Consider the following 25,686-nt stretch of genomic DNA (forward strand, 5'->3'; position numbering starts at 1 on the left):
GTGAGGAAAAGAGTGAAATTATTAAAGGTTTGAAATGGTCCAAATCTAATAAATTTTCTAAGTATACCCTCAATCCACAAGGAGGCTCATCACATGGATGATTTTGTTTTGATAATAGACACATGACCCAGGGTCCAAAAAAAGCTTTTGACCTACACATGTAGGTTGCATGGAGATCTCACAAGTGTCTTGAAATTGCCCACTCATTTTTGTATAGTGACCCACTTGATTTGATTAGGCCGAAGGGCCAGGCTCTTCATCATTGGCCCCCAGCTGGGACCGAACACCACGCCAAGATTTCAAGCCTGGCCCCACCCCTCAAGCCATGTTTAGGCTCTACAGGGCTGGACCAGCCAGCTAGCCGATTGCCACCCCATCCAGTAGGGCAGGATTTATGCTCACAGACAGACGTGGGCTGATAGGTTCCCTCCTATCAGGAAGGTGACTCACCAACAGGACAACCTAGTGGTAGTCCATGGCAGTTACCATTAGAAGGGCATTAGTTTAACTGGATTTGAGTCGAGTGCAATTAACAACAGTAGCTTGGAATGATTAAGAGAGAGAAGACATTGTTGGAGGTGATGGATAAAAGATGCGGGGAAAAATGGATAGATTCATTAATGCACACCTAATGTTTTTCTCAATTTTTATCTTGTGAACAAAAAGCAGGGAACAAGAGATGATCCTCAATCTGAGAGAGAGAACTGTTGTTGATGGAACTGCAGATAAATATGCTTCCCGTCAATTAATCTACAGCCATCGCTTCTGAACCACCACTGGCATCTTCCATGCTATTCTTTCGCTCTTCCATTGCAATCCTCAGCTCCTCTGCTAAGTTCTTCTGCTCCTCCTCTATAGTATTCTGCAATTCATCTACCTGCCGAAATGGGGGGTACAAAAACAACACAAGATGAATCACTATTCATGATATTTTGATATCACACCCAGTCTTTCTAATGTTTTACTAAGCATTCGTCTTCCAAAGAGATGCTGACAAGATCAGCAGCCCGTAACCAATAGAATGGAAAAAGGGCCTGAGATAGTTGTGTGGTTTTAAAAGAATGGGTGCCGATCATTAGTTATATCCATGATTTTGATAGAAGGCGCACTCTGTCTGCAATGTAACGTGGGTCATGGAGCTACCAAGAATCATGCCAGTTCAGTTTGAAATCGGATTGCGTACTGAGTAACTCAATACGCTTTTATCATACTGAGTAAACTCTGTTGGGCCCACCATGCATGTATGCGGTTTATCCACGCTGTCCATCCATTTTCCAGCTCATTTTAGGGGTTGAGTCCAAAATTGAAGCATATCCAAAGCTCAAGCGGACCACACAACAGGAAACAGTGGGAATAATGATTTCTAACGTTGAAACCTTCCTAGGGCCCACAGTGATGTTTATTTGTCATCCAACCTGTTCATAAGATCACAAAGACATGGGTGAAGGGAAAACACAAATATCAGCTTGATCCAAAACTTCTGTGGATCTCAAGAATTTTTCAACGGTAGACGTTCAATTCACACTGTTTCCCATGGTGTGGTCCACTTGAGCTTTGAATATGCTTCATTTTTGGATTCAAGCCCTAAAATTATATGGTAAAATGGATGGACAAAGTGGATAAAATACATAAATCACGGTGGGCCCCACAGTTTATGCAGCAGAGTTACTCGATATGCAATCTGCTTCCGGTGAGGGTAGCAAAAACGCTGTAAAACTACTGTTAAATAAAAGTCATGAAAACAGAGGAATGCTGCCAAGGCCTGGTTGCAGGGATATCAAACTTAGGCACACATGGAAGCAAAGGCATACATGTGTGAGATACATAGGCTGTTCATCCAACTGACCCTCCATGTATGTTCCCTGACCCAAAATCAGGCCAGTTGGCTCGCCAGATGGGCCATGTGTATAAAAAAAATAAAAATGGACAGACAAAACTAATTGATGAATTAGTCCACATTCAACATTTGGACTAGAGTGGCTAGGTTTTTAAGTCAAGGAATGCGTATCCAGCTTGATGAATGGCTCAGATCATGTACACGTGCACAAGTATCATTCGCATTCCTCTCTGGAATGGGGTTTAATGTAGAAACTTGTAAAATGTTCATCATCTGTACCTTTCAAAACCATTTTTGACTGATAAACAAATTATGAAAAATGCATCAGAACCAAGATTATATTAAAATTAGAGCATCGACTATCATTTCCTATTAATTATATCCACAAGAAAACAGACACTCTTAGATAAATGCGAAACCCAACTCACCACATGCAGCAGAAGAGAGAACTGCTTCTTCCGAAGCTCCAGTGTCCTTGACCCAGCAGCATTCTCAGCCTCCAAAGAAGCAATCTCCTTCTCAAGATCCGAGATAGTTTTCTGGGTCTCTGACCTTGGCGGCTGAAGACCAATCAATCTCCTGATTGCCTCACACTCCTCCTTGTGTTGCCTCTCAATCTTACTCTCCTCAAGTTGCCTCTTCAGATCTTCGATGTCAGCCTGCGCCTGCAAGATTTGACGATGTATTTCATCCTGCAGCTCATTGAAGTTCTCCTTCTCTCGAAGGTTTGCATCAATAACCGCCTTGCTCTTAAGGAGTGGCAGCTCAAAGGTGTTCATCTCCTGTAAAAAGGCTTTGTACAGCCTCTCGCAGTCACTGTAATTGTCAGCATCCTTCTCAATATCAAGGGCAAAAGACATGAATTTTTTCTGAAGCTTCTTCAGCGGAGGTTCGCCCCTTGTGGTTGTAGTCCGAGTGAGGAGGCGGTGTCTGATTATCACATCATCTTCACGAGGATCAAAAGCATAAGGTGGAAGCATCTCTTCTCTACCAGCAACTTTTCTTCCTTTTACCAACATCTGCTCAGGATAGTTTGTTCTATTAAAACCTGGCTAGGACAAGCATAGAGTGGTCAGATAAGCACATGACAAGATGAGCGAGTTAGGAGGTAGGCATACTGAACTAAATAACTACAATGAAACCATGGTTGTATACAGGGAAGTGCCCATAACATTAGAAACTGACACAGTCATGTATGAAATTCAGTTCATCAATCAAGAGTAATGAAGAACACTATTATCAAAATATTAGATCACCACCTTTTTTTAATTTCACTTCTTTTATCAGTTATTTCACACTTTTCTTTTCCATCTTTCTTTCTTTTCTTAATTTTGGAATTCACTAAATCCTTTGGAACTGGATAAAATGACAGGTAACACAAAAGCAACCTTTCTGTTTTTTTTTTCCTATACTTGAGGTTATTTTTCCTTGATTCCAGTTCAGTTGAATCTCTCAATCATATTTTTTTGAAAGATGATAATTTCATTGGAAGGCCGAAGCCAAAATATACAAAAGAAAAAACAAAAAAGACAACAACACTACTACCAACCTGCCGGAAAAAAGGAAAAATCTATCCTCTCCCAACATCCATTCTATTATAAACGATTTAGCCCTCCAAAAAACATCTAATGCTTTCCCCTTCTTGTTCATAAAACATCGGCCATTCCTTTACAGCCATAGAACCCATAATCCCGCTAAAACACTCAACCTCCATAACCTCTTTTCTGATTTCCCAATACCCCCACCATGCCAAACTAGAAGGAAAATGCTTTGGAAATCCTGGGTTCGACCTCTCAATCATTTAATGATACCACTTATTGAAATCTGTTTTTCATTAAACTCGGATGCTTTGATTCAAATAGATCCAAGCATGACAAGGAATCTATTCACAGCAACTGCAAAATCTCCTCATGATTTTTTGCAAGGATATTTGTGCAACCACGGATCGGCCGGCTAAGAAAGATTCTCTGAGAAGCACTTTTTGGACTTCTTCTATTTTATTTTATTTTATTTCTATTTCCTTTAATAGCATATTGCCATTTCATCCAAAAAAAAAAAAAAAACCCCCCCCCACAAAAGCCCCTCATTTCTTTTTTCAGGTTAAATCTCATACACTCATTGCAACATGCAATAGCCCATGGATGAATCCATTGTATGTGAAATTTTACATACAATCGTTTCATCCTCATCGTGTCACATTTCTAGGAAATTCGATCTGTGCAACAGGTCAACCTACAGCGTAGATCATCTGGTATGAAAAATCAAGCTATTCACTCATCGCGTGGTTGGACCTGTTCATTGAATCATACGTGATACGTCTAGTGTTCGAATTATCTCCGATATTATCTTTATCTCTAGCTCAGCGATACTGATAACACTGGTAGCGATACCGATAATGGTGGTAGTATGCATTGCTAAGTATCACCAACGTATCAATATCACTACTGTAATCTCCAATATTTTCAACCATGTAAATTCTAGGTGTCGCTTATATTGCCAATGCATCAATATCGCCAATGTATCACCAATATTTCCGACTATGTAAATTCTAGGTAATGCTTGTATCATAAGTGTATCGATGATATTTCAATAATATCGCCAACATATTGATATCATCAAAATTTTGTTTATTATAAAAAAAATATTTCAAATTTTTTTTTTTTTTCATGGGCACATGATTGTATGTAGTGTTCAATTTGTCATTGATAATATTGATAATATCTCGATATTATCAATATCGCAACATGCGCGATATTGAGACCACAATATTTTGTTTCCTTTTCAATTGTTGATAATTTCTTGGTGAAATATCATGTGTTGTTGGTATTCTGCAATGTCGATGGATGTTTGGATGGTTAAATAGGCCAGATGGGATGGTTGGATTGACTTCTTACAACAACACATGCTTTTAAGGCCCCATTAAATGGAAACTTGTTATGTATGCATTCTTTTTGCAATGTTTTTTATTTCTAAATATGCAAATATGTACACTTTAACATCTCATAAAGTTTCGCTGAAAATTCCACTATTTTTCCCATGTTTCCCCGCATTTCCGGTTATCAACGATATTATTAGCGATATCGATATTGTCTCTGTATCCCTGGCCAGCGAAACTTGTAGTGATACCGATACTTCGAACACTGGATACGTCCAGGTCAATTAATTTGAACATTATATTCCAACCAATGATTTGAATCAGCCTAATTTCACAGTTGATCTTCAATTCTTCACGGTGGGACTGTTTTAAATAGCGCGTAGCATGTTGTGTAGAATTCAACCCTACATAGCATGTAGCGTAAGCTAAACGACACTAGGTTGGTTGGTGAATCACCCAAAAGCATCAAGAAAGAAGAGTCAAGGGAGAAATCCGCTTTACTAAGAAACCAAAGATCGAATAGAATGAGCTAAAAAGATAATGCCATATGTGAAATTTTACATACAACCATTTCTTCCTCATCGTATCACATTTCTAGGAAATTTGATCTGCGCAACAGGTCAACCTACAGCGTAGATCATCTGGTATGAAAAATCAAGCTATCCACTCATCGTGTGGTTGGACCTGTTCATTGAATCATACGTTCATGTCAATTAATTTGAACATTGTATTCCAACCAATGATTTGAATCAGCCTAATTTTCACGGGTGATCTTCAGGGTGGGACAGTGTTTTGAATAGCATGTAGTGTGTTGTGTAGAATTCAACCCTCTATAGCATGTAGCGTAAGCTAAACGACACTGGGTCCATTAGTGAGTCACCCAAAAGCATCGAGAAAGAAGAGTCAAGGGAGAAATCCGTTTTACTAAGAAACCGAAGGTCGAACAGAATGAGCTAAAAGATAATGTTGTAATCTTTGAGCAGCAAAGACTAGGGTAGGGCTAGGCGACGTGTTTTCAGCACGAGAGTAGTCTTCTATTTTGTAATTAAAAAATAGGAGAAAATATGATAAATAGTAAGGAAAAAAAATCTCGAAAAAAAATTATTCACTTTTCCAATATAAGCTTGTTTAAAAAAGTAATTAATTATCATTTATCAAAAACCAATTCACAAACACACACACACACACCCCAAATCAAATTAACGACTTTCCATGCAACTTTCGAAAATCTAAGCAATGCGCAGCCACAAGTACAGAAAACAAGACCACCACATTATCACATGGACACTACATAGGGCTTTCCCTCTTCTTATTACATATTCGGGCCACTCCCAATTTCCTTCTAACAACGTATTCAATAATGGTAATGGTTGGTCATGAAACCGTTACATTATGGGCCATAACGTCGAAAAAAAATTAAGAAAAAAATATTGTAAAAAGAAGAAGAGAGGATTCCAAACATGTATTATTATTTTGTTCTAAACAAGTTTGTGATGATGAAACAGGCTATTCTTCAGAAAGAATATTGTCTCCTTTTGCTTGATGATTTTATTAACCTAACAGGCTTAGAGTGATTGCAAAATTTCTATATTTAATATTCTAAATATTTAATATCAACGATTCAATAAAAATAAGCTTATATGAGCATAAAACTAATGATTAGATAATTATATATTTACATCACCCTTTTTCCACAAACAACCATTATATAACCATATAGGTCCATAAGATGTTAATGCATGACGTGTAAAGTGAAATCATAAGTTGTAAGTGATAAAGTATTTTGAAAGTACAAAAATAAATATAAAAACATTATTTACCAATCATGTCACCACTAGAAAGAAAATCCTTCTACTTGTGGCTGCTCAACCTCTAAGTCATCATCTGGCTAGGGCTATGGAACAGGTGCCACATATCCCTAATAATTGGAGCCAAACCATGTCAATGAAACCGAGGATGACTGACACAATTATCAATGCCACTAGATGTCTGTTGTGTTGAACCAAATAAGAATAGCCACTAGTGCCAATATAGACCCATAGTCATTGTCATAGAAATATAGCCATACCTATACTAATACTACTCGTATTATTAAGACTGCAACGACGAATGACTTAGATCCGAATCTGGATATTTATCTCCCCCATATCAACTTGTTCCATGTAGATCATATCCAAGACTAGTCTAACAATAAAGTGCCTCAGGAGCCTTTCTATATTGTCCTTGGTCATACCCATATTCATAAGCCATCTGATCTCCAACTGATGCCCCAACTCCTCTAGTGCCATTCATGCCAGCGTCACTATGATGCTCCTCCCTTGGCTACTGGTAACATTAATCACCAAACTCATTAGTCTCAAACTGTGTGGAAGGTTGTACCCCCATGTGCCACGCAACACCAAAAGCAGGACCAGGTATGTCGTTGTCATCATCGTCATCATTTGTCTTCGTTTCACTACTACTCTTTACTTGGGTCAAATGTTCTATAACCCTCTCCAAGACAGTTGCACAACTCTCTTGTTGGCTCATCTGTGACGCTAAGTCATGCATCTAGACTTCCTCATTGTCATCTCTTACCTGTTTCTTCCTTTGTTACAACTAAGGTAGAAGTGAGCCATCTTCATCGTAAATGTTGTCTAAGTTTATTAGACAAAAGTCAACTTCTTCAATCAGGTTTGCCACATGCTTCGCATTTCGTAATCTCAACTTCATGTTGAAATGTTATAGCCAAGCCAAACTAATATCTTGGCCCGCAACTTATTCCTTTGCTTCAAATGCATTAGTGCAAAATAGCCCCAGTTCCTCTCACAATTAAAACAAAGTTGTCTAGCTCGACTTTTACTGTTATTTTTTTTGATGTCATTACACGTCTTATTGGAAGATGATCAACAAATTTTTTTAAAAAAATAAATTTACGATATGCACGTAATAGTAAAACTGTCAAATGCACCACTATACATCCCTAATGAAATAATTTATACAATTAAGTAATACTAATAAAGCATTAGGGTTTTTTTTTTTTTTTGGTTTTAAATTTACCGAAGGTGTCTTAAAAATTGCCCTTTATGCAAGTAGATTGGAAAACCTGCCTTAACAAAGTCCATATATTTCCAACTATGGATAATATGTCAAAACATTCATATTGTTTTAAGCACCAAATTAATAAAATATGTATGCAATGACTAAGCCAGGACCAAGAATTAAAGACTTTAACTTACTTTGTTTAATGTCCCTATTTGCATATCTAAGTCAATTCCCAATCTCTTTATCATATTTTTCAGTCTAAGACGAACTTCTTCATCCTCAATAAATGATGTAGCATATCGATAACTCAAATTTAAATAGTAGCGTAAATTACAATCATTGTTCGAAGTATCCTCGATATTATCGAAATAACCCCGATATTATCCATATCTGCAGCTCGACGATACCAATAACACGGTGGTGATACCAATAATATTGAGAGTATAAGAAATTTCAGGTATCAGTGATGTATCACAAGTATCTCCAATGTATCGATATGGCCAATATTTTCGACTATGTAAATTCTAGGTGTTACTTGTATTCCCAATGTATTGATATCACCAATGTATCGCCAGTATTTTCAACTGCGTAAATTTCAGGTGTCATCTGTATTGCTAGTGTCTCAGCGATACAATAATATTGCCAAAAATCTATTTAGTAAAAAAAATTCATTTCAAATTTTTTCATGGGCGCATGTTTGTGCAGTGTTCATTTTTATCGATGATAATATTGTTATCACAACATGAGCGATGTTGAGACCACAATCTTTCTTTTCCTTTTCAATTGTTGACGATTTCTTGATGAAATGATGTGTTGTCGATATTCTGAAATATCGATGGATGTTTGGATGGATGGAAGGATGGATGGTTGGATGGTCAGATGGATTAAAGGGATGGTTGGATGGTTGCATGGATGGTTGGATGGATAGATGGGATAGTTGGATTGATTTCTTACAACAACACGCTTTTAGGCCCCCATTAAATGGAAACTCAATATGTATTTATTCTTTTTTAATTTCTTTTATTCCTAAATATGCAAATATGTGTATTTTAGCATCTATTGAAGTTTCACAGAAAAATTCTACCGTTTTCCCCATGATTTCCCAATGTTTCCCCGCATTTTTGGTTATCGGCAGATGTTATCAATATTAGTTCCATATATATTGTTACTTTGAACAGATTTACAATAATGAAATAATAAAAGACTTTTTTTTTTTTAAAAGGTAATAATATAGGACCTTAATGATTATATCATAAAAGTAATTTTTAAGATTAAGTGAATAATGAACATGTATGAGACATTACTAGAGTAAGAATAATATATATTGTGCATCACTTCTATATTATTACTCGCCGCATGAAGGTTTTTGTGAATCTAAGTCTTCTAACATTTGTCGATCATCTTCCAACAATCTTTATAGTTCTCACAATAACAATAAATAGCAAGCTTCACTTTAACCATGGCTTCACTTTATCATGGGGAAGCCTATGATAGGTATCTTGTCAAATTCTATAAGACGAATGACTCTCATCAATGGTTCCATTACCTTAAGGATGTTTTAGACTTTCTTTTAATATTTTCTCTTATATTTTCAGAACCTCAACTAGTGTCCCTAACATCTTCGATCTACGTTTTGTGTTGAGTCACTCCCAAAAAGCAAACGTCACACTCAACTCTCCTTTATGCTGTTATAAACTCTCAAGGTACTAAATTTGTGGCAAATTGAATCACAACAGTCCTATGTAACTCCCCCTTTTGTGAACTTTCTCATTTTTTTTTATTATTTTTTTTTAAGATGACAAAATTGTATTAAGAAACCAAAAAGATTACAACAAGAAGGATAGAGAGTCCGCTGAGAAAGCAGACTCAACTAAGCTCCTAAAAAAAGAAAATCACAACCCTTCAAGGAATCTACATGAAAAGCCCATTCAATCAATAACCGCTTAGCCTTGGAAGAAACAGCCTCTGCAGAATTCGAGATATCCCTAAAGCATCTGCCATTTCTTTCCTCCCAAACCGACCACCAAACAGCAAGAATGGCCGTCTTCCAAAGCCTAGTCCTAACCTTGCCAATATAAACCTCATGCCAAGCTTGAAGGAGATGATTCACTGCTCCAGGAAAGCACCAAGTAATGTTAAACCGAGAACAAAAATCAGACCATATTGAAGAGATGAAGGGGCAATGCACCAGAAGATGATCGACTGATTCTTCTTCCCGCATACAACATAAATAGATATTAGCAAGAACCATCCCCCTTTTTACTCAAGTTATCTACTGTGAGGATTTTCTTTTTACCAACTAGCCAACCGAAGACCACAAACTTAGGGGGAGCAGAATATTTCTAGATGGGAGATGACTGCTGAAGATCTATAGTACCCAGGTTGCTATGAAGCAGATTGTAGAGAGATCTGACTGAGAAACTGCTGGACTTTTCCGGTCTCCATATTAGACTATCTGAACAAGACTGAATTGGATTAGCTACGTAAATGCATTCCAAAAGATCCGAAAACTCGCTGATCTCCCAGTCTTGAAGATTTCTTCTGCAAACCAAATTCCACTCTATCTTACCATCGGGCACAGAGTAGCAACCAGCCACAGAAATTTCTTTTTTGGGAGCTAGGAGAAAGCTGTTCGGAAATCTAACTTTTAGCGGCACATCCCCCACCCAAATGTCTTCCCAAAATCGAATGTTAACCCCATTACCAAGGACGAAACTCACACCTTTGAGCACCTCCTTTTTCATCTTTAAAATACCCCTCCAAATAGCCGACGCCCTATAGGAAGACGAATCTTTAGTCCACCACCCACCAATTGATCTCCCAGATTTGCTTTAATTAATGTTGTTCCAAAGGTTCCCATCTTCTGACCCTAAACTCCAAATCCACTTCCCGAGGAGAGCTCGACTCATAGCCTTTAGCTCTTTAACCCCTTCTCCACCTACTGAGATATGATTACACACCTCTTTCCAATCAAGAAGATGAAATTTCTTCTTATCCTCCTTGCCATGCCAAAGGAAATTGCGCCTTAATTTTTCAAGGACAGCCAATACCGAACTCGGACATCTGAATAGCGACATGAAGTATAACGGGAGATTGGAAAGAGCAGCCTCAATAAGAGTGAGCTGCCCTCCCAGGGATAAATAACGACATTTCCATCTAGCAAGGTACTTCTCAAGATGATCTTCTCCCAAAGCCTCTTAGGCGGTGAACCTATGCACAAAGGGAGCCCAACAAAAGAAGTTGGAAGTGAAGCTGAAGAGCAATCAAAAACTTCCGCAAATAAGTCAATCTCCTCTTTCTCCATACTAACCCCGAACATCTTGGACTTCGCCATATTGACTCTCAATCCTGAAACATCCTCGAAGCACCAGAACACAGTACGAAGATTTTCCACCTTGTCTGGACTGGCTTCGGAGAAGATCAAAGTATCATTTACAAACTGGATATGCGAGATCAAGCTAAGCATTCCTTTCATTTTAATACAACTTAGAGTACCTTCCGATTGACCTTTGTGCAACATTCTGGATAAGGCCTCCCTCACACTAAGAAAAAGGAACGGAGATAGAGGATCTCCTTGCCCCAGACCCCTCGAACTCTCGAAGAAACCTTTTGGGGACCCGTTGAGAAGAATGGAGAAATGAGTTGAACCGATGCATTCACCCATCCAAGCTCTCCATTTATCCCCAAACCCCATCCGTTTCAATATATATTGCAGGGAACCCCAGTCCACGTGGTCATAGGCCTTTTCAATATCCAACTTACATATTATACTCTTCAAACCAGACCTATAACTAGAATCCAAGCATTCATTAGCAATTAGAGCACAATCCACAATCTGTCTACCTGAGATAAAAGCACTTTGATTACCTGAGATAATCTTCCCTATGACCTTCCTTAAACGCGACGCCAGGACTTTAGCTAGAATTTTGTAGGGAATCCCAGTAAACTAATCGGTCTAAAGGCTTTGAGTGTAACCGCCTTCAAAATTTTTGGAATAAGAGCTATAAAGGAAGCCCCAAGACCTTTAGATAATTTGCTTCTTCCATGGAATTCCTTGAAAAAATCCATCACATCTTTATGAATAACATCCCAAAAATATTGAAAGAAAATAATGGGGAATCCATCTGGGCTTAGAGCCTTGTCACCACCAAGGGAATCTATTGCTTGTCTCACTTCCTCCACTGAGAAGGGGGATTCTAGCAGAATAGCATCTTCGGGCGAGACACTATCCATTTGAAGAAAATCCAAACGGGGCCTACACCAATCTTCTCCCTTAAGAAGGGAACTGAAGTACGTTATAACCTCATCTGCTATGCTATTTTTATCGTCTATCCGAACCCCATTCACTACAATACTACTAATTTTGTTGCTCCTTGCATGCATACTGGCTATGCTGTGAAAGTAGCTTGTGTTTTTATCTCTCTTCTTTATCCATTTCGCCCGAGATTTTTGTTTCCAAGAGATTTCATTTTCAAGGGCCCTACCAGAAAGAGATTGTATTAGCTGAATTCTTCTAGCTAAGATGTCAGTTAACATCGAAACATCTTCTGCTTGAACATCAATCCTTTGCAATTCTGATAAATCGACTCTGATTCCAGTTCCCTGATACCGAATTCCTTCTGATACCACTGCTTCAAATTCTCCTTCAGCCGTTTAAGTTTGGAAAGAATCAAACCTAAAAGGTTTAGGGCCCCAGTTCTGTTCCTCAATGGAGAGAATAACTGGATAGTGGTCAGACGTGGTTCTAAGAAGAACTGCTAGGAAAATAGAGGGAAGTAAATCCAGCCAAGGGAAACCAAAAATCTGTCTAATCTGGAAAGAATAGGATTTACTCTCCCATTGGACCAAGTAAATCTGGATCCTAGCAATGGAAGGTCCACTAGCTCCTGATTGTCTATCCAGAGCGAAAAGGAAGCCATTGCTTTCCCATGAGATTTTTCTTCAGCATACCTGATGACATTGAAATCCCCCACCATGCAATAAGGACCTGCAAAATTCTGTCTAGAAACACTTAATTCATCCCAGAAGTCTTTTTTGTTGGCATCTTGAGTAGGGCCGTAGAGCGAGGAAATGAGACATCAAAACCCAGAAGAAATCTGTTGCAAAATAATTGACATCGAGAAGGATCCGGCCCAACTATTCTGAAGCACCCACTGAGACGATTTCCATGCTAACAAAACACCACCAGCACTGCCTATTGAATCGAGGACCACCCATTTCGTGTCTCTGGCCTTCCAAAAAGTACCCATCAGCCTATCGTCGAATCGATTAACCTTAGTTTCCTGCAAGCAGATCACATCTAGATTGCTTCTGTCACAAGTATCTTTTATTAGGCTTCTTTTCTGCTTAGACCCCGCACCCTTGACGTTCCAAGAGATAATCTTCATTGGGGAACTGAACTGCCCCGAATTCCCTAATACCCAGACCTGCCATTGGGACCATCTAAAATACCTGGAAACTACGCAAGTCGTTGCAATTCTATGCTATTGCAGGATCTGGAATGACAACTTCTTGGAGATTTCGTTGCTGAAAGGGGTCTACCACGTGACTCAACACATTGAAATAAGGCTATATAGTCCTCCAAACAATCCCCAAAGGATAGGCCTAAGGATCTTCCAACGTGACCCACAACATCTCTGATCCATTTCTTTCTCCGGATGATCTCTATTAGATTAGCTTTGTTGATATCATTTGCATTCTTCTTATCACCAACTTCCTCATGGATCGAAACAGTACCAGCTCGAATCTGCAGCGCCTCAGCTTCTATTACTTCAACTTTTGAATCCTCCTAGAAGAGCGTGAGAAGACCGTGATCTGACCATTCACAGTGGGAGCAAAGGGGGGGAGAGGATAGCAGAGAAACTGGGGAAGGCGAATTTTCCAACTGTGAAGAAGCTTGATTAAATTCAGTAAGGTCATCACCCACACACTTCCGGGAGGTTGAATCAGTCAGAAGGCCATGGTTGTTCATGCTCCGAAGCGACATCGACGTCCCCATCTAATTAACTTGAACCAGAGAAGGAATCTTCCACGTCAGCCTAGGGATGGCTAAAGAAAGGGCCTTTCCTGATGAAGCAAAAATATCACAGAAGGGGTTTATCAGACTGAAGAAATGAGGCACCAAACTTCGATCCGAACTCAAGCTTGGCTGTAAGGACACAAGCGCATTCAAGGTGTACCAATGAAGAAAGCGCCAACCACAAGTGCCGTCCTTGTGGATAGCCGACTATTGAAGAACTGAAGACCTTTCACATGTGATTGGACATATAGAAGACTTTACTTAGGGAAGACACATGTGAAGGAAGATTGGAGAAAGAAGACCGAGCGGCTAAACTTTCCCATACTTATGTTATTTGCATGTTTTTGGCTTAGTTAGGGGTCTTTTAGTAATTTTATGTCTTTATTTGCTTATCCTGGGGGTATTTTAGTAATTTTATGTCTTTATTTGCTTATTTAAGTGGGTTAAAGCTCTAAACTCAAATTTTAACTATTGATTAATGAAAAGCAAACCCTTTGGTTGCCTCCTTCCTCTCTTCTCTCTAATGGTGCTTCTTCTATTCCCTTGATATTCTTCTTCTAATTTCTTCTTGTGCCCCTCCAACTTCTTCAAGGTAATAATCTTCTTCCTTCTATTTTCCAGTTTTGGCTAATCCTTCTTCGATCAAACTCTTGAGAGCCGATCTAAACCCTAAACCCCCAAATTCTCAAATCCCTAATCCGAGAAACTTCTTGGTTCTTCGGACTAGTGATCTTCATTGATCGATTGAGTGTGACCATGCAAGATCGGGAGGTCTCATCCCTCGCCGGATCCAACCTAAGTAGTAATTGAATTCCATACTCCATGGTTGTAGTGATGGCCCGCTCCATTGCATGTTTCCTTTATAATTTTCTCAGTTATGATGATTACTGTTAGAATTTTAGATCATTTATTCCTTTTATTTCCGCTGTTTAATTATGTCCATGAGCATGCATCATAATTAGGGTCGTCCTGCGTCAATTAGGTATGAAATATTCCTTTTCACTATCTGTTTGAAGGTTACCAATTAGAGACTCGAACCCGTCTAGACCCGACTCACACGTTTTGGTCACCGAATCGGATTCCGGTCCTAACATATCTTCTCCTAACCCGCCACAGGTCCCTTTCGACTGACCGTTGAGGCAGCATTCTGACACCCTCAAAAGAGGTGAAACACTGTGATGATGTGGCAAAATCTCCACTGAGCGATTGAGTTGCTCCACGCCACGTGTAGCACCGTCATCATGATTAGTGCATAAAGAGATTGCTTCTATGCCACGCGTCTGGCGATGAGACTGACCTCTGACATGCTCATCCAGTGCGGTAGGTGGAAAGGTAGGGATAGGTTTCGGTACTTCCCAGGAGCACGAAAACCGTACTCCATCGTGCTCGGATCCATCTGCCCTGGCCACAACAGATGAAGGATAGGGTTCATTTGATCTCCAAAGGTCACCCCATCTTGGAATCGGATTATTCTTCTCTTCCCTCTGTAACGGCAGAATAATCTTTCTATCTTCCATGAAGACCTAGATTTGGGTCGGAAGAGGATCCCCCTTTTTTCTACGAACTCGAACTCTAACTACAGCCATCTCCTCACCAATCTTAGTCTTGAGATCCAATTCTATGAAGGAACCTAATAGGGTTGCCGCTGAAATGAAAAATTCGTCGTACCAAAATTCAAGAGGAATCCCCCAGATGAGGATCCACACATCTTTCGAACTGAAGATGGAGAACTCGTCCCAACTCTGCACTCTGGTAACTAGACCGTCTGTATGGATCGCCCCTGCCATGATCAAGATGTCCGGATTCAGACCCGAAAACATCTTGATCCACAGCTCGTTATATCCGATAGGCTTGATAATATATTGTTCAGGTCGGATTCTGCAACAGCTATCGATCCAATTCCTGACTTGAGAAATGGAAGCCCCCTCTCTGGTGCTAATCACAACCGTGTCTAGCAGTTCTTTCTTTGACTGATCCACACGATCTTGATTGATACGCAACACAGTCCATACCTATTTCTTTTGTTATCTTCCTTTCATCTTGCTTCTTCCTTCCAGCCTCTATGTTGTTCGAATGACTAAGATTTTGGGACTGAACGGACCTTACTGGGTTGAGTAAGACGTCTTTGAACAAGAAGTTGTTTACCCGAGTGCGGTGAACATGGCGATTCACCACCTGAACCCCCTTAAGGTCCTTGCGCGTAGGAAGAATTTCCTTCCTAGCATTCCGATCTGGGCCAAACCTCGTTCTTTGAACTAGCATCAGAGCCCCACCGAACCGTTCGCCATGGAGCATGAAGACAACTCTGGATAGTTCTTCCTCTGAACTCATCCTGACGAGCGTGAATCCTTTGTACTGACCATTAACTCTATCCCTTGGCATAACAACATCCATAACTGTTCCCGCTCGACCAAACACTCACGCTAGATTAATAGGAAGCCATCCTTCCGGATACCCTCTGACGAATAGGGTTGGATAGTTTGAGACCTTCCTAGCATTTCTTTCTGGGTCTATCCGTTTCCCCTTTCTACGCAGAACTTCGTTCCATTCTCCTGAGTTCACCGTTCGTCCAAGCTGATTCGAATATTCAGGATCCGCCGCACTCCTATGCTTATTCGAGTCGACTGCGTCGTCTTCCGTTCCTCGTCGATGCTGATTTCCATCTTCTGCATTGTCCTCGTCCACCGAACCGTTCGCCATTCTCCTTCGGATTCTTCTTTTCATGGTATGTGAATTTCTTCCATTACTAGTTGATGTTGATTTCTGTCTTCTGCGTCATCCTCGTCCACCGAACTGTTCGCCAAAAACCTTGTAGTTCTTTTCATGGTATGTGAACTTCCTCATTATAGTGGCTACTTATATGATTGTAGATGAATGTCGTGACTTGACTTGTCATTTCAACCAATTTTGCAAAATTTTCCTTCTTTCCAATATCTTTGAGTATAAGGTTAATACAGCGTGCACCACATGGTAATCAGCATAAATGTTTCCACTTCTCCATTGACATTTTTCCAGCTAATTTGTATGATGCTTCATTGTTGGTAATAATTTACACGACATTTTCTTCTCCAATTTCATCTAACATATTAATATATTATTGATAAGATTGTAAATATATTGTGCATCTTTCATTACCTTGAATACATCAATTGCTTTTTGGAACACCATTCCCAAGTGACAGTATACCATAAAATTTATCATGTTATGTCTGGTTGGGTCAAGCTAACCATTGCTCATAAAAATGTTTCCTCCAGTCTGTCATATCTATCTAGAAGAGGCTACATATGGCCTCACATCTCTGTACATTTTTCTTAAATCTCACGAGTTGTAAGTGCTTTAACTCTTTAGCCCACCTCTATTATTGCATCTATCACCACTTGCAAATAAGGAGTTTATAACATTTGGAGCTATGTTTCCATGTATAAATAGCTCAGTTGCTATCCTACAAGCCTCTCAACCGTAGTTTTTCCCCATATTTGTTTCAACCTCTTGTACTTTATCATCTCTTTCCTAAATAAAATGGGATCACATGAATGTCTCCCTGGCTCCACTACATCCACATCATCAATAGTTGATGAGCATATGAAGCTGAAGACATGCAGTAAACCACTGAATATACTTTGACACCTACTTTCACCCTGACTAGTCTCGCACTCACACTCCCAGCCCCACTCCCACTCTCATTCCTATTGCCTCCTATATTATGAATTGACCCCCTCTCTCCAAACATGTGCCAACACTCTTCATTTTTCAAGAGCAATATAGGTTCTCACCTCACCATTTTCACCTACTTATTAAAAACTTCATTGGATAACATTATCATCATCACCCACACCCATAAAATCAGCACCAAAACCCTTTGCTCTGGCTCAATGTTGTCAAATGGCATAAGTGATCCCGTGCGACCCAAGGGGCTTGTGTGCTTATGCGATGGCATAATGGCATATGTGATGGCACAACCCCCCAAACAAAATTTTCTTTTGCCAAAAGAAAAAAAAAAAAAAAAACGACGAAGAAGAAGAAGAAGAAAAATCAAGAAAAAATGAAAAACATATATGAAAATTTATGTAAAAAGAATACAAGTGTAGGGAATTGTTTTTTATAGTTTTATTAGAATATTAGACTAACAAGTCCACTAACAACTACTCAAATGATTTCATATGCTAACAAAATTTGAAAAAACAACATATAAATTGGATTTGTCATTTAAAGAGAGAATGAGACTAATAGAGTAAGAGAGTTAAGAGACTAGAGTGAGAGAGAGAGAGAATTGTGAAAATAGAGGGGTGAGAGTGCTTACCTATAAGAAAAAACTGAGAGAAAAAATGAAGCAAAAAATAAGTCCCTACAGTAAAAAAATCTAGTTGTTGGGAGGTTATACCCTCACATAATGTGTATACGATGGTATAACCCCATAACTAAGTGCTTACGTGATCGCATATGACAACATCACTCAGGCTACATCGAGAGCATCTTGTTGTTTCTTTTGCACGGTAGCTTTTTTCCCAATAATCTCTTCCACCCAAGGCATTCCGTAACGGTAACGATGGCCATAATGGCCACCATCGTCACCTTACGACTGTTAAGATTTTTTATTTTTTATTTTTATTTTTTTTAAACTACTAAAAAGAAACTCGAAAGCCTATATCGGCCCCGTAATGTATTGTTATGGGGTTGTAACGGCCATTATGGGTTTTTTTTTTCCTTAACAGCCGTTACTGCCATTACGACTCCATAACATGTAACGGTTGTCACCGTTACCTTTACGTAATGGCCTTTACAACCCCATAATGGCCGTTACGGCACACCATGCTTACACTTCATCATCCACCTTACATCTCTTGGCATGCTTGGGCACCCCGCAACTTGCCTCTTTTGATGTACCAAATGTTGTTTCACTTGTGTAATTTCTCCGGTTACTAATCAACATTCAACACAATAGTTGCATTTTATGGCATGCCTATTCCCACCTACTATCTCACAATATTGACATCTAATATCCTCATTTCCTAATTGGGTTGTCATTTTTTCCTGTTCACAACACAAGACACAACTCACAAATTCTACCCCAAGTCCAAGTCCTGCCACACTCCAAGTCTCCAACTCGAAATTAGCCCAAAATTACTAAGCTCCTGCCAAAATATAAACATATAATGTTACAACAACATTATCTTAAAAAAATACAACCAAAAAATTAAATTTAAATTTTGATGAAAAGTGTCGGGGCAATGGTGGACCACTCGAATTCTATCTGTTCACCAATGCTAGGAACAAGACACCTATGAATACAAGGGTTTTAAATAGCACGTAGTGTGTTGCGTAGTGTCCAACCTTATATAGCATGTAGCATAAGCTATGTAACATAGAGCATAAGGTACATGATACTTCTATTTTTTATTTTTTTTTAAAAAAAGAAAAAATATGATAAATATTATAAAAAAAAAAAACAAAAAAACAAAAAAAAACAAAAAAACAAAAAAAAAAAAAAAAAAACAAAAACAAAAACAAAAAAAGCGTAAAAATTATTCACTTGTCAAGTATAAGCATGTTCAAACAAGTTATTAATGATCATTTATCAAAAGCCAATCCATATATATAAACCAAATCAAATCAACAACTTTCTAAGCAACTTTCTAAATCTAAGCTATGAATAGCCATGAGTATAAAAAACAAGAAAACCAAATTATCACGTAGAGACTACACCACAAGGCAGCCCTAAAAAACCACCATTGTAAAGTGGTGGCTCACATGATATACTTGATAGGTTTAAATCCAAATAAATACACCATAGTGGCCCCACGTGCGCGACGTCATAGAAAACAATGCACAACCACCAAAACACCTCCACTAAAGCACGGTGGCCCTTGTGATGGTTGGATGGGTTGCATGCATGCCACACACACACCACAAGAAGCCCCTAAAACAAAGGAAAATTGGAAAAAATAATAATAATAATAACAATAATTGCATAGCATGCCCTATTCTACAACATTGCATATTGACATGCCATACACACACTATAACAGGCCCCTATATATGCATGCATGTATGTATGTATTAAAAAAAACTACATAGCAACATATATCCTACAACATTGCATAGTAATTGGCATCATAAAGCAAAAAAAAAAAACATAAATCTTCATCCAAAATGAAAAAGAACTCATTAGGAGATATTAAGGGGCACGATCATACCCTTGTCAAGCTCAAGAAAAGATGCAATCAATAAAAAAAGGATGTTTGAGCTTCGTAGCTATACGAACGTAGAAGGGGGGAAATTTGATTTTCTCCTTCATTTGAGCTCCAAAGATCTTGAAGATATAGCAAACAGACCTTCTTGCAAGGTCAATTGATTAGCAAAAATATCCTCTTTAATCGCTTTTTGGATCGAGAGAATCAAAGGGCCAAAGGGGTGCATGTATCGTCTAAGGATTTTTCTATTGAGGACCCTCTTTCAAAAAGCCTTTTAGTTTTAAGTCCTTAAAATGTGAGTTTCGCACCATTTCTATCATGGCACAAGTCCAAAGCCGTACATGTGGGGGGCCATTTAATGGATGGTTAAGATAGTCTTACATGGGTACAAATACAAATATTACTTATCTACAATAAGACCCACTATCTGGATGGTCTTGATAGCTCTACACCATTACCATGTGTGAAAAGGATGGGCCACTATCATTTTACACCATATCTAAAGCTAACACCCTCTACAAATGTTTTCTCTTTAAAAATAAAAGGTACATTGTAGTGCACGCTACAGATGTTACAACCTAAGTAGCTTGTAGCGTACACTACAGGGGAAATACACGATTTTAGCATGCTATGTAGCATGTCGGCTACACTACGCTATGTAGTGACGCTATTTAAAACACCAATGGAGTCAAACCTAACCCCTTAGTGAAGTACGGCCATTACTTTGCCTTGGCCAAATCAAGTCATTCATATAGAGATTCCCCTTGGACAGACCCGGCCTAACCCTCCCCGCAACGCCTTTCTAAGCCCAAGACTTTGGAAGCGGGGATCACTTGCCCTGTGTGTGATATATTGTTCCCACCCTAACCCCTTTCCACTACGAACAATACCTTTGTCTGATGCTTTCATAAGAGGCACCATGTCCCATCCCTCGCAGTGTCGGGGCAGGTCATCGTTAGTTGCGGTAGCTTTCGGGCTTGCGTCAAGATCGGTCACAGTTGGTTCAGGGAAGACTTAGCCACCCAATCATGAGCACAGGCACTGAAGGAATTGGGAAAGGGGCCCTTTGTCTTTGTTCTGCTCAAAGCTTTTTTATGTATTGTAGCAAGAATCAATAGAAAGACTCCCCATTCGACTTGATGAATAGAAGCTACAAACGTGTATTTCATCTGCCAGAAGGGTGAAGGATGGGGCAAACTGAGTGAATAAGGCCTTAACAAAAAAAGATAAAGGGGGGGGGGGGGGACGAAGTCAAGTAAGATTCTATAGGCGCTTACCAACCGACACATATACAGATCGCAGGCACTTACTGACCGCATGAGATAGATTGAAGATTGTTATTGGGATTTTACAACTCTCCTCCGCATCTAGATCTATCAGAGTAAAACCCAAATCGGGTTCTTGAGTTATTAGAAGTGCCTCGCAGTTAGCGATCATCGACCTTTATCTATGATATTATATTGGGCTTCTCCTTTATTGCTATTATTTATTCGAGGGTATTTTTGTATCAATGATGGCTCAGAAAAGTGTTGAAGTAATATCCCTTTCTCATTAATATCATCATCAGATAAGTCACCAAAGCCAAAGTCATGGTTATTATCATTTAAATGGGTTGACTCTACGAGTTTCCACAAGAGCTCCTACAGTAGACACCACCGCCATATCCTCAGTACAGAAGATTTGATCTGGGGTTGTTCTCAGTTTGCTTGCCCCGACTCTCTGGTTTGATAGCAGTACAATGACTTCAAATTTTCAAGCAAGAAATTCTAGCATAAATGCCTTAGATCTACAGAGCGTTGGTTTCAGTATAATTGAATCAATTACAGTTATGGTGATGGCCTACAATAAACATGGATATTTGTTACAGACAATGTTGTTTGACAAAGGGTTTCGCATGATAGTTTCCTTTGGTTTCTACGATCAAACGTGTTCATGTTCCTTAATAATTGCACCTGAACCCAGCAAGCTTCCAGGGCAGTAGTGACCAGATCTCTTGCTGCAGTTGGGTATTTTGATGATCACCTACTAGGCCCAATTAGGGGGCATTTGTTGACACCTAGAAAATGACTATTCCAAATTGTGTTGAAAACTGGACAGTGCAGATGGGCCAACTTCGACTCAGTGATGAAGGGGCAAACGGTGTCTGATCAGTGTGATTCTTGATCCATAGGAAAACATCTCCAAAGATCTTTCATTTAAAATTGATTTCACTCCGATCCGACCAGTATTGAGAAAGATCCAGTTCAATTACTGAAACTGTGTGAAGTTGATCAGAAAGACAATGTTAATGATGCCTCTTGCACCCTGTAGGCAATGTTTGGTGGGCTAAACGGTATCCAATGGACCTGATTCCAAGCTAGATTGATAGGTCATCGAATTATCTTTCCAATGTTCTGAAGAACACCTCAAATGGACGAGTATCGAGGCAGACGCCTGTTTTCCCAAAACCGTGCGCTGCTGACTGCAAAGGTTACTGATAGCATAAGCAGGCCATTTGGCTTTAGCCAATCAAGTAGAGTATCATGTGGTATCCAAGTGGATGACAGCTGTAATCTCGACCAAAGAGGACCAATGAGAGGCTGCCACGTGGCAAGGAAGCACCCTTTGCTTGCATATAAAAGGAGAGCAGCTCACCCCATTCAAATGCATCATCTCATTCTCATTCTCCTTCTCTCCCTCTCCCTTTTCCTTCTTCCTCTCCTCTCTCTAATCCATCTCAGATCTGAGAATTTCTATATTCAGTTGCTAACTGATCTTCATCAACCAACTTTCTTGTTAAGCTGATCTGCAAAAGTCCAATCTGCAGCAAGCTGATCCGGAAGAAGATCAGATAATCATTAATTTTCTTCAGCAAGCTATGATCTTCTTCAGCACAGTATTATCAAATCTGCAAGCAGCAATCATCTTCTCATGGCAACTGATCTTCAACAAGCAGCCCTCCAGCTGATCTCCATCTTCTTCTTCAAACCGTCATCTTCATCTTCTTCTTCTAATTTACTTATTTCCTCTTCTTCAAATCCACATTTACTTCATCAGCTTTTTGTGCTAATTTCTTGGAGTTCCAGATCATGATCGCTTGAGATTGCAGATTGCCTATCGTTCAGATCGCAGTACAGATGAGTTCAGATCTGCTCATCTTTACTTCAGATGTAGATCATTTCAGCTCATCTCCAGATTAGATCACATCTCTCATTCACAACAGATCAGCGTTTCCTATTCACAGCAGATCGCATCTCAGATTGTGATCTTATTACACCTCAGTTCAGGTTTGAATTCTATTTCAGTTTATATCAGATTTCAATGCAGTTTCTGGTCAGATTTCAACTCCAATTCACAACTAATTTTAACCTTAATTTGTAGCTGACTGTAGTTCAGATCACAGCTTAGATTATTATCAGATTACACAGCAAGTTAATAGCAGATTTCAGCACTTGTTCAGAGTTTATTCAACTCTCGTCTCATAGCAGATTCAACTCTCTTCATGACAGATTTCTGTTGTTTCTTAATCATAGATTCTTGCTGTACTTGAACTACAAGTACTGCTATGTTTTAGCTGCTATACTGCTGTCCATCTCATTTAATCAGCAACTGCTTGTTGAATCTAACAAACAACTATCTATTTGATCTGATCAGCAACCATCCACCTATAGCCCATTTAACTATATTGCTGGCCATTCATTTACAGCTTGCTGTCCATACCTCGCCGCCCATGCATTGCTGCCCAGTTAAGTAGCTAGAAGTCTGGTTAATCAGCTAACAGTTAATTAACTAACTAGCAGTCCATGTGCTGCTGTACAATCGATACACTAGCTATTACCATTGATATTCAAGCTGTCCATAGCATTCCAAATATCATAGCTCCTGTCCATTAAGCATAGTTGCTGACCTAAGGACATCACTTTGTTTTCAACAATGTTGTAAAATCGCACAAGTGATTGTATGTCATCCAACCTGTGTGATTGCTTATGCAATTGCACAATCGCATAAGTGATCGCACAGCCTTTAAAAAAAGAATAATAATAAAATAAAATAAAATAAAATTAAATTAAATTAAATTAAAGATCTGTTTTTTTTTTTTCCATAAAGACTCAACTACTCCTATCAATTTTCAAAATAATTTGTGTAATATTACTTATATTATCTAAGTTATTAATAACTAAAAATTAACAACAACTCAGCAACTTATTGATAAAAACTTAATACTTTTATTGATAAAATCTACGAAGTACAAACTATAAATTTACTATACACATTGTTCCCTCTCCCATTGTGGCACATCACCACCATCACCATCATCATCATCATCGTTAGAGTCATCTCCTTTTTCAACGTACACTTCATCTTCTTTTGTTTCTTCTTCATTTCATTTGTCCGCACAAGTTGCTCATCCACCTCTAATGGTCAAGAATTTTCTTCTTGTACTTCTTCAATCTCAATATCATCGTCTTCTCCTTGACTGCGAGGCACAAGCCTCGTGCTACTGCTCACCCCTCCAGCTCCTATTCTATGTTGTTGAAAACCTTCACTAGGTGTTGATCCATAAGCAGCGTCTTTGACTTGGGCCCATGTAAGGTCCTTGCCAACAAAGACTAGATCCTTTTGTCTCCACAAGCCAACCACCATTTGCCTCCAAATCATCTAGGCTGATAGGATCATAGAATTCAGGCTTTTCTCGCCTAGCCTAGAATCTTTCCCACGGCTTCTGGTTATATTGGATGAAGACCAAGTCATTGAGTTTCTTTTATTTGATGCGATTTCTTTTCTTTTTTCTTTTTTTTTTCTTTTTTTTTGTGTGAATCTGCATTAACATTTAGAATGTGTAATATTAGAAATTTAACATTGAAATATGAAACTGGAAGAAGTGAATTATAGAACTTTAAGTTATAAAACTTACTGACTCGAATGTACTCCAATTACGCTTGCAACCGCTTGAAGAACATGTAAGGCCAAGAATTCTCATGGCTAGCTTCTATAGTGTCGAATCCCTCCTAGTCGGGTCAACTTCATACATATACCACCAGTCAGTTGTGCAAATAAGTTTAAGTTAGACACCTTCTCACGTAGACTTCTTACATTGTACGTTGTCGAACTTCATAGAATTGCATACTTGGCAATTTCATACTTCTATGCCTAATAACAATCTCACTTGACCAAATTTCTCCACTTCTCAAGTAGAAGTCCAACTCCCGAGAAATTTTATCTCGTTCTTCTTTATAGGTAACCATTCTTTTTAAAGCGTCTAGAAATCCGATCATATGGAATGTGGTTGTGGTAGTCCGATCGGCATACGCAAAGAATATGGCCGAATTAAGGATGTAGCCAGCTGAATACAAAAGAGATGACATTTGGCTACCCCATCTAGCATCTACAATATCTAGGATGGGCTAGTAATCACTTTATTTATAGTTGAAGTATTCATTTATTTTGTTTCTAGCCCTCTCCATCGCATCATAGATATACCCATGAGTGGCTTTTCATCACCATCTATCAATCGCAACACAATTACTAGGGTTCCGATTATTTGAAAGCCTATACCACTTGAGCACGAAATTGAGCGGAAAGAATGGTTTATTGGACTAACTTTCCTTTAGCCTTCTTTGACCATGGTCCATTATTCCAATCAGTTGACACTACAAAGAACCTAAGTTCAACTTTCTTTCAATACATCTTTGTAGTGTTAAGAAAGTTGTTGCGAATCGGGTCACAACAGGACAAAGCAAGTTGCACCCAAGGTGGCCTC

At 39.0% G+C, this 25,686-nt stretch overlaps 1 protein-coding gene and 1 long non-coding RNA gene across 6 annotated transcripts in view; one reads left to right on the forward strand and one right to left on the reverse strand.

The window, feature by feature from the left end:
* Positions 1–596: 596 nt before the first annotated feature.
* LOC131228165 (THO complex subunit 7B-like) overlaps positions 597–25,686 on the reverse strand; it is a 33,744-nt gene continuing 8,654 nt past the window's right edge. Inside the window, exons 1-3 of one of the 5 annotated variants that reach the window (XM_058224012.1) lie at positions 19,950–20,185; positions 2,266–2,856; positions 597–877 (exon numbers count right to left, since the gene is read on the reverse strand). In XM_058224012.1, coding sequence (XP_058079995.1) covers positions 746–877; positions 2,266–2,856 — 723 coding nt within the window. In that variant the 5' untranslated portion in view covers positions 19,950–20,185 and the 3' untranslated portion in view covers positions 597–745. Of the gene's footprint in view, positions 878–2,265; positions 2,890–19,949; positions 20,186–25,686 lie in introns of those variants that run through there. The other 4 variants (XM_058224008.1, XM_058224010.1, XM_058224009.1 and 1 more) reach the window with 4 other exon arrangements.
* LOC131228166 (uncharacterized) lies at positions 22,371–23,981 on the forward strand. The gene is made up of 2 exons (XR_009162739.1): positions 22,371–23,212; positions 23,307–23,981. It is a non-coding gene; the product is annotated as an uncharacterized LOC131228166 (long non-coding RNA).

This window comes from Magnolia sinica, chromosome 15, assembly GCF_029962835.1.
Source record: "Magnolia sinica isolate HGM2019 chromosome 15, MsV1, whole genome shotgun sequence".
Taxonomy (NCBI): Eukaryota; Viridiplantae; Streptophyta; class Magnoliopsida; order Magnoliales; family Magnoliaceae; genus Magnolia; species Magnolia sinica.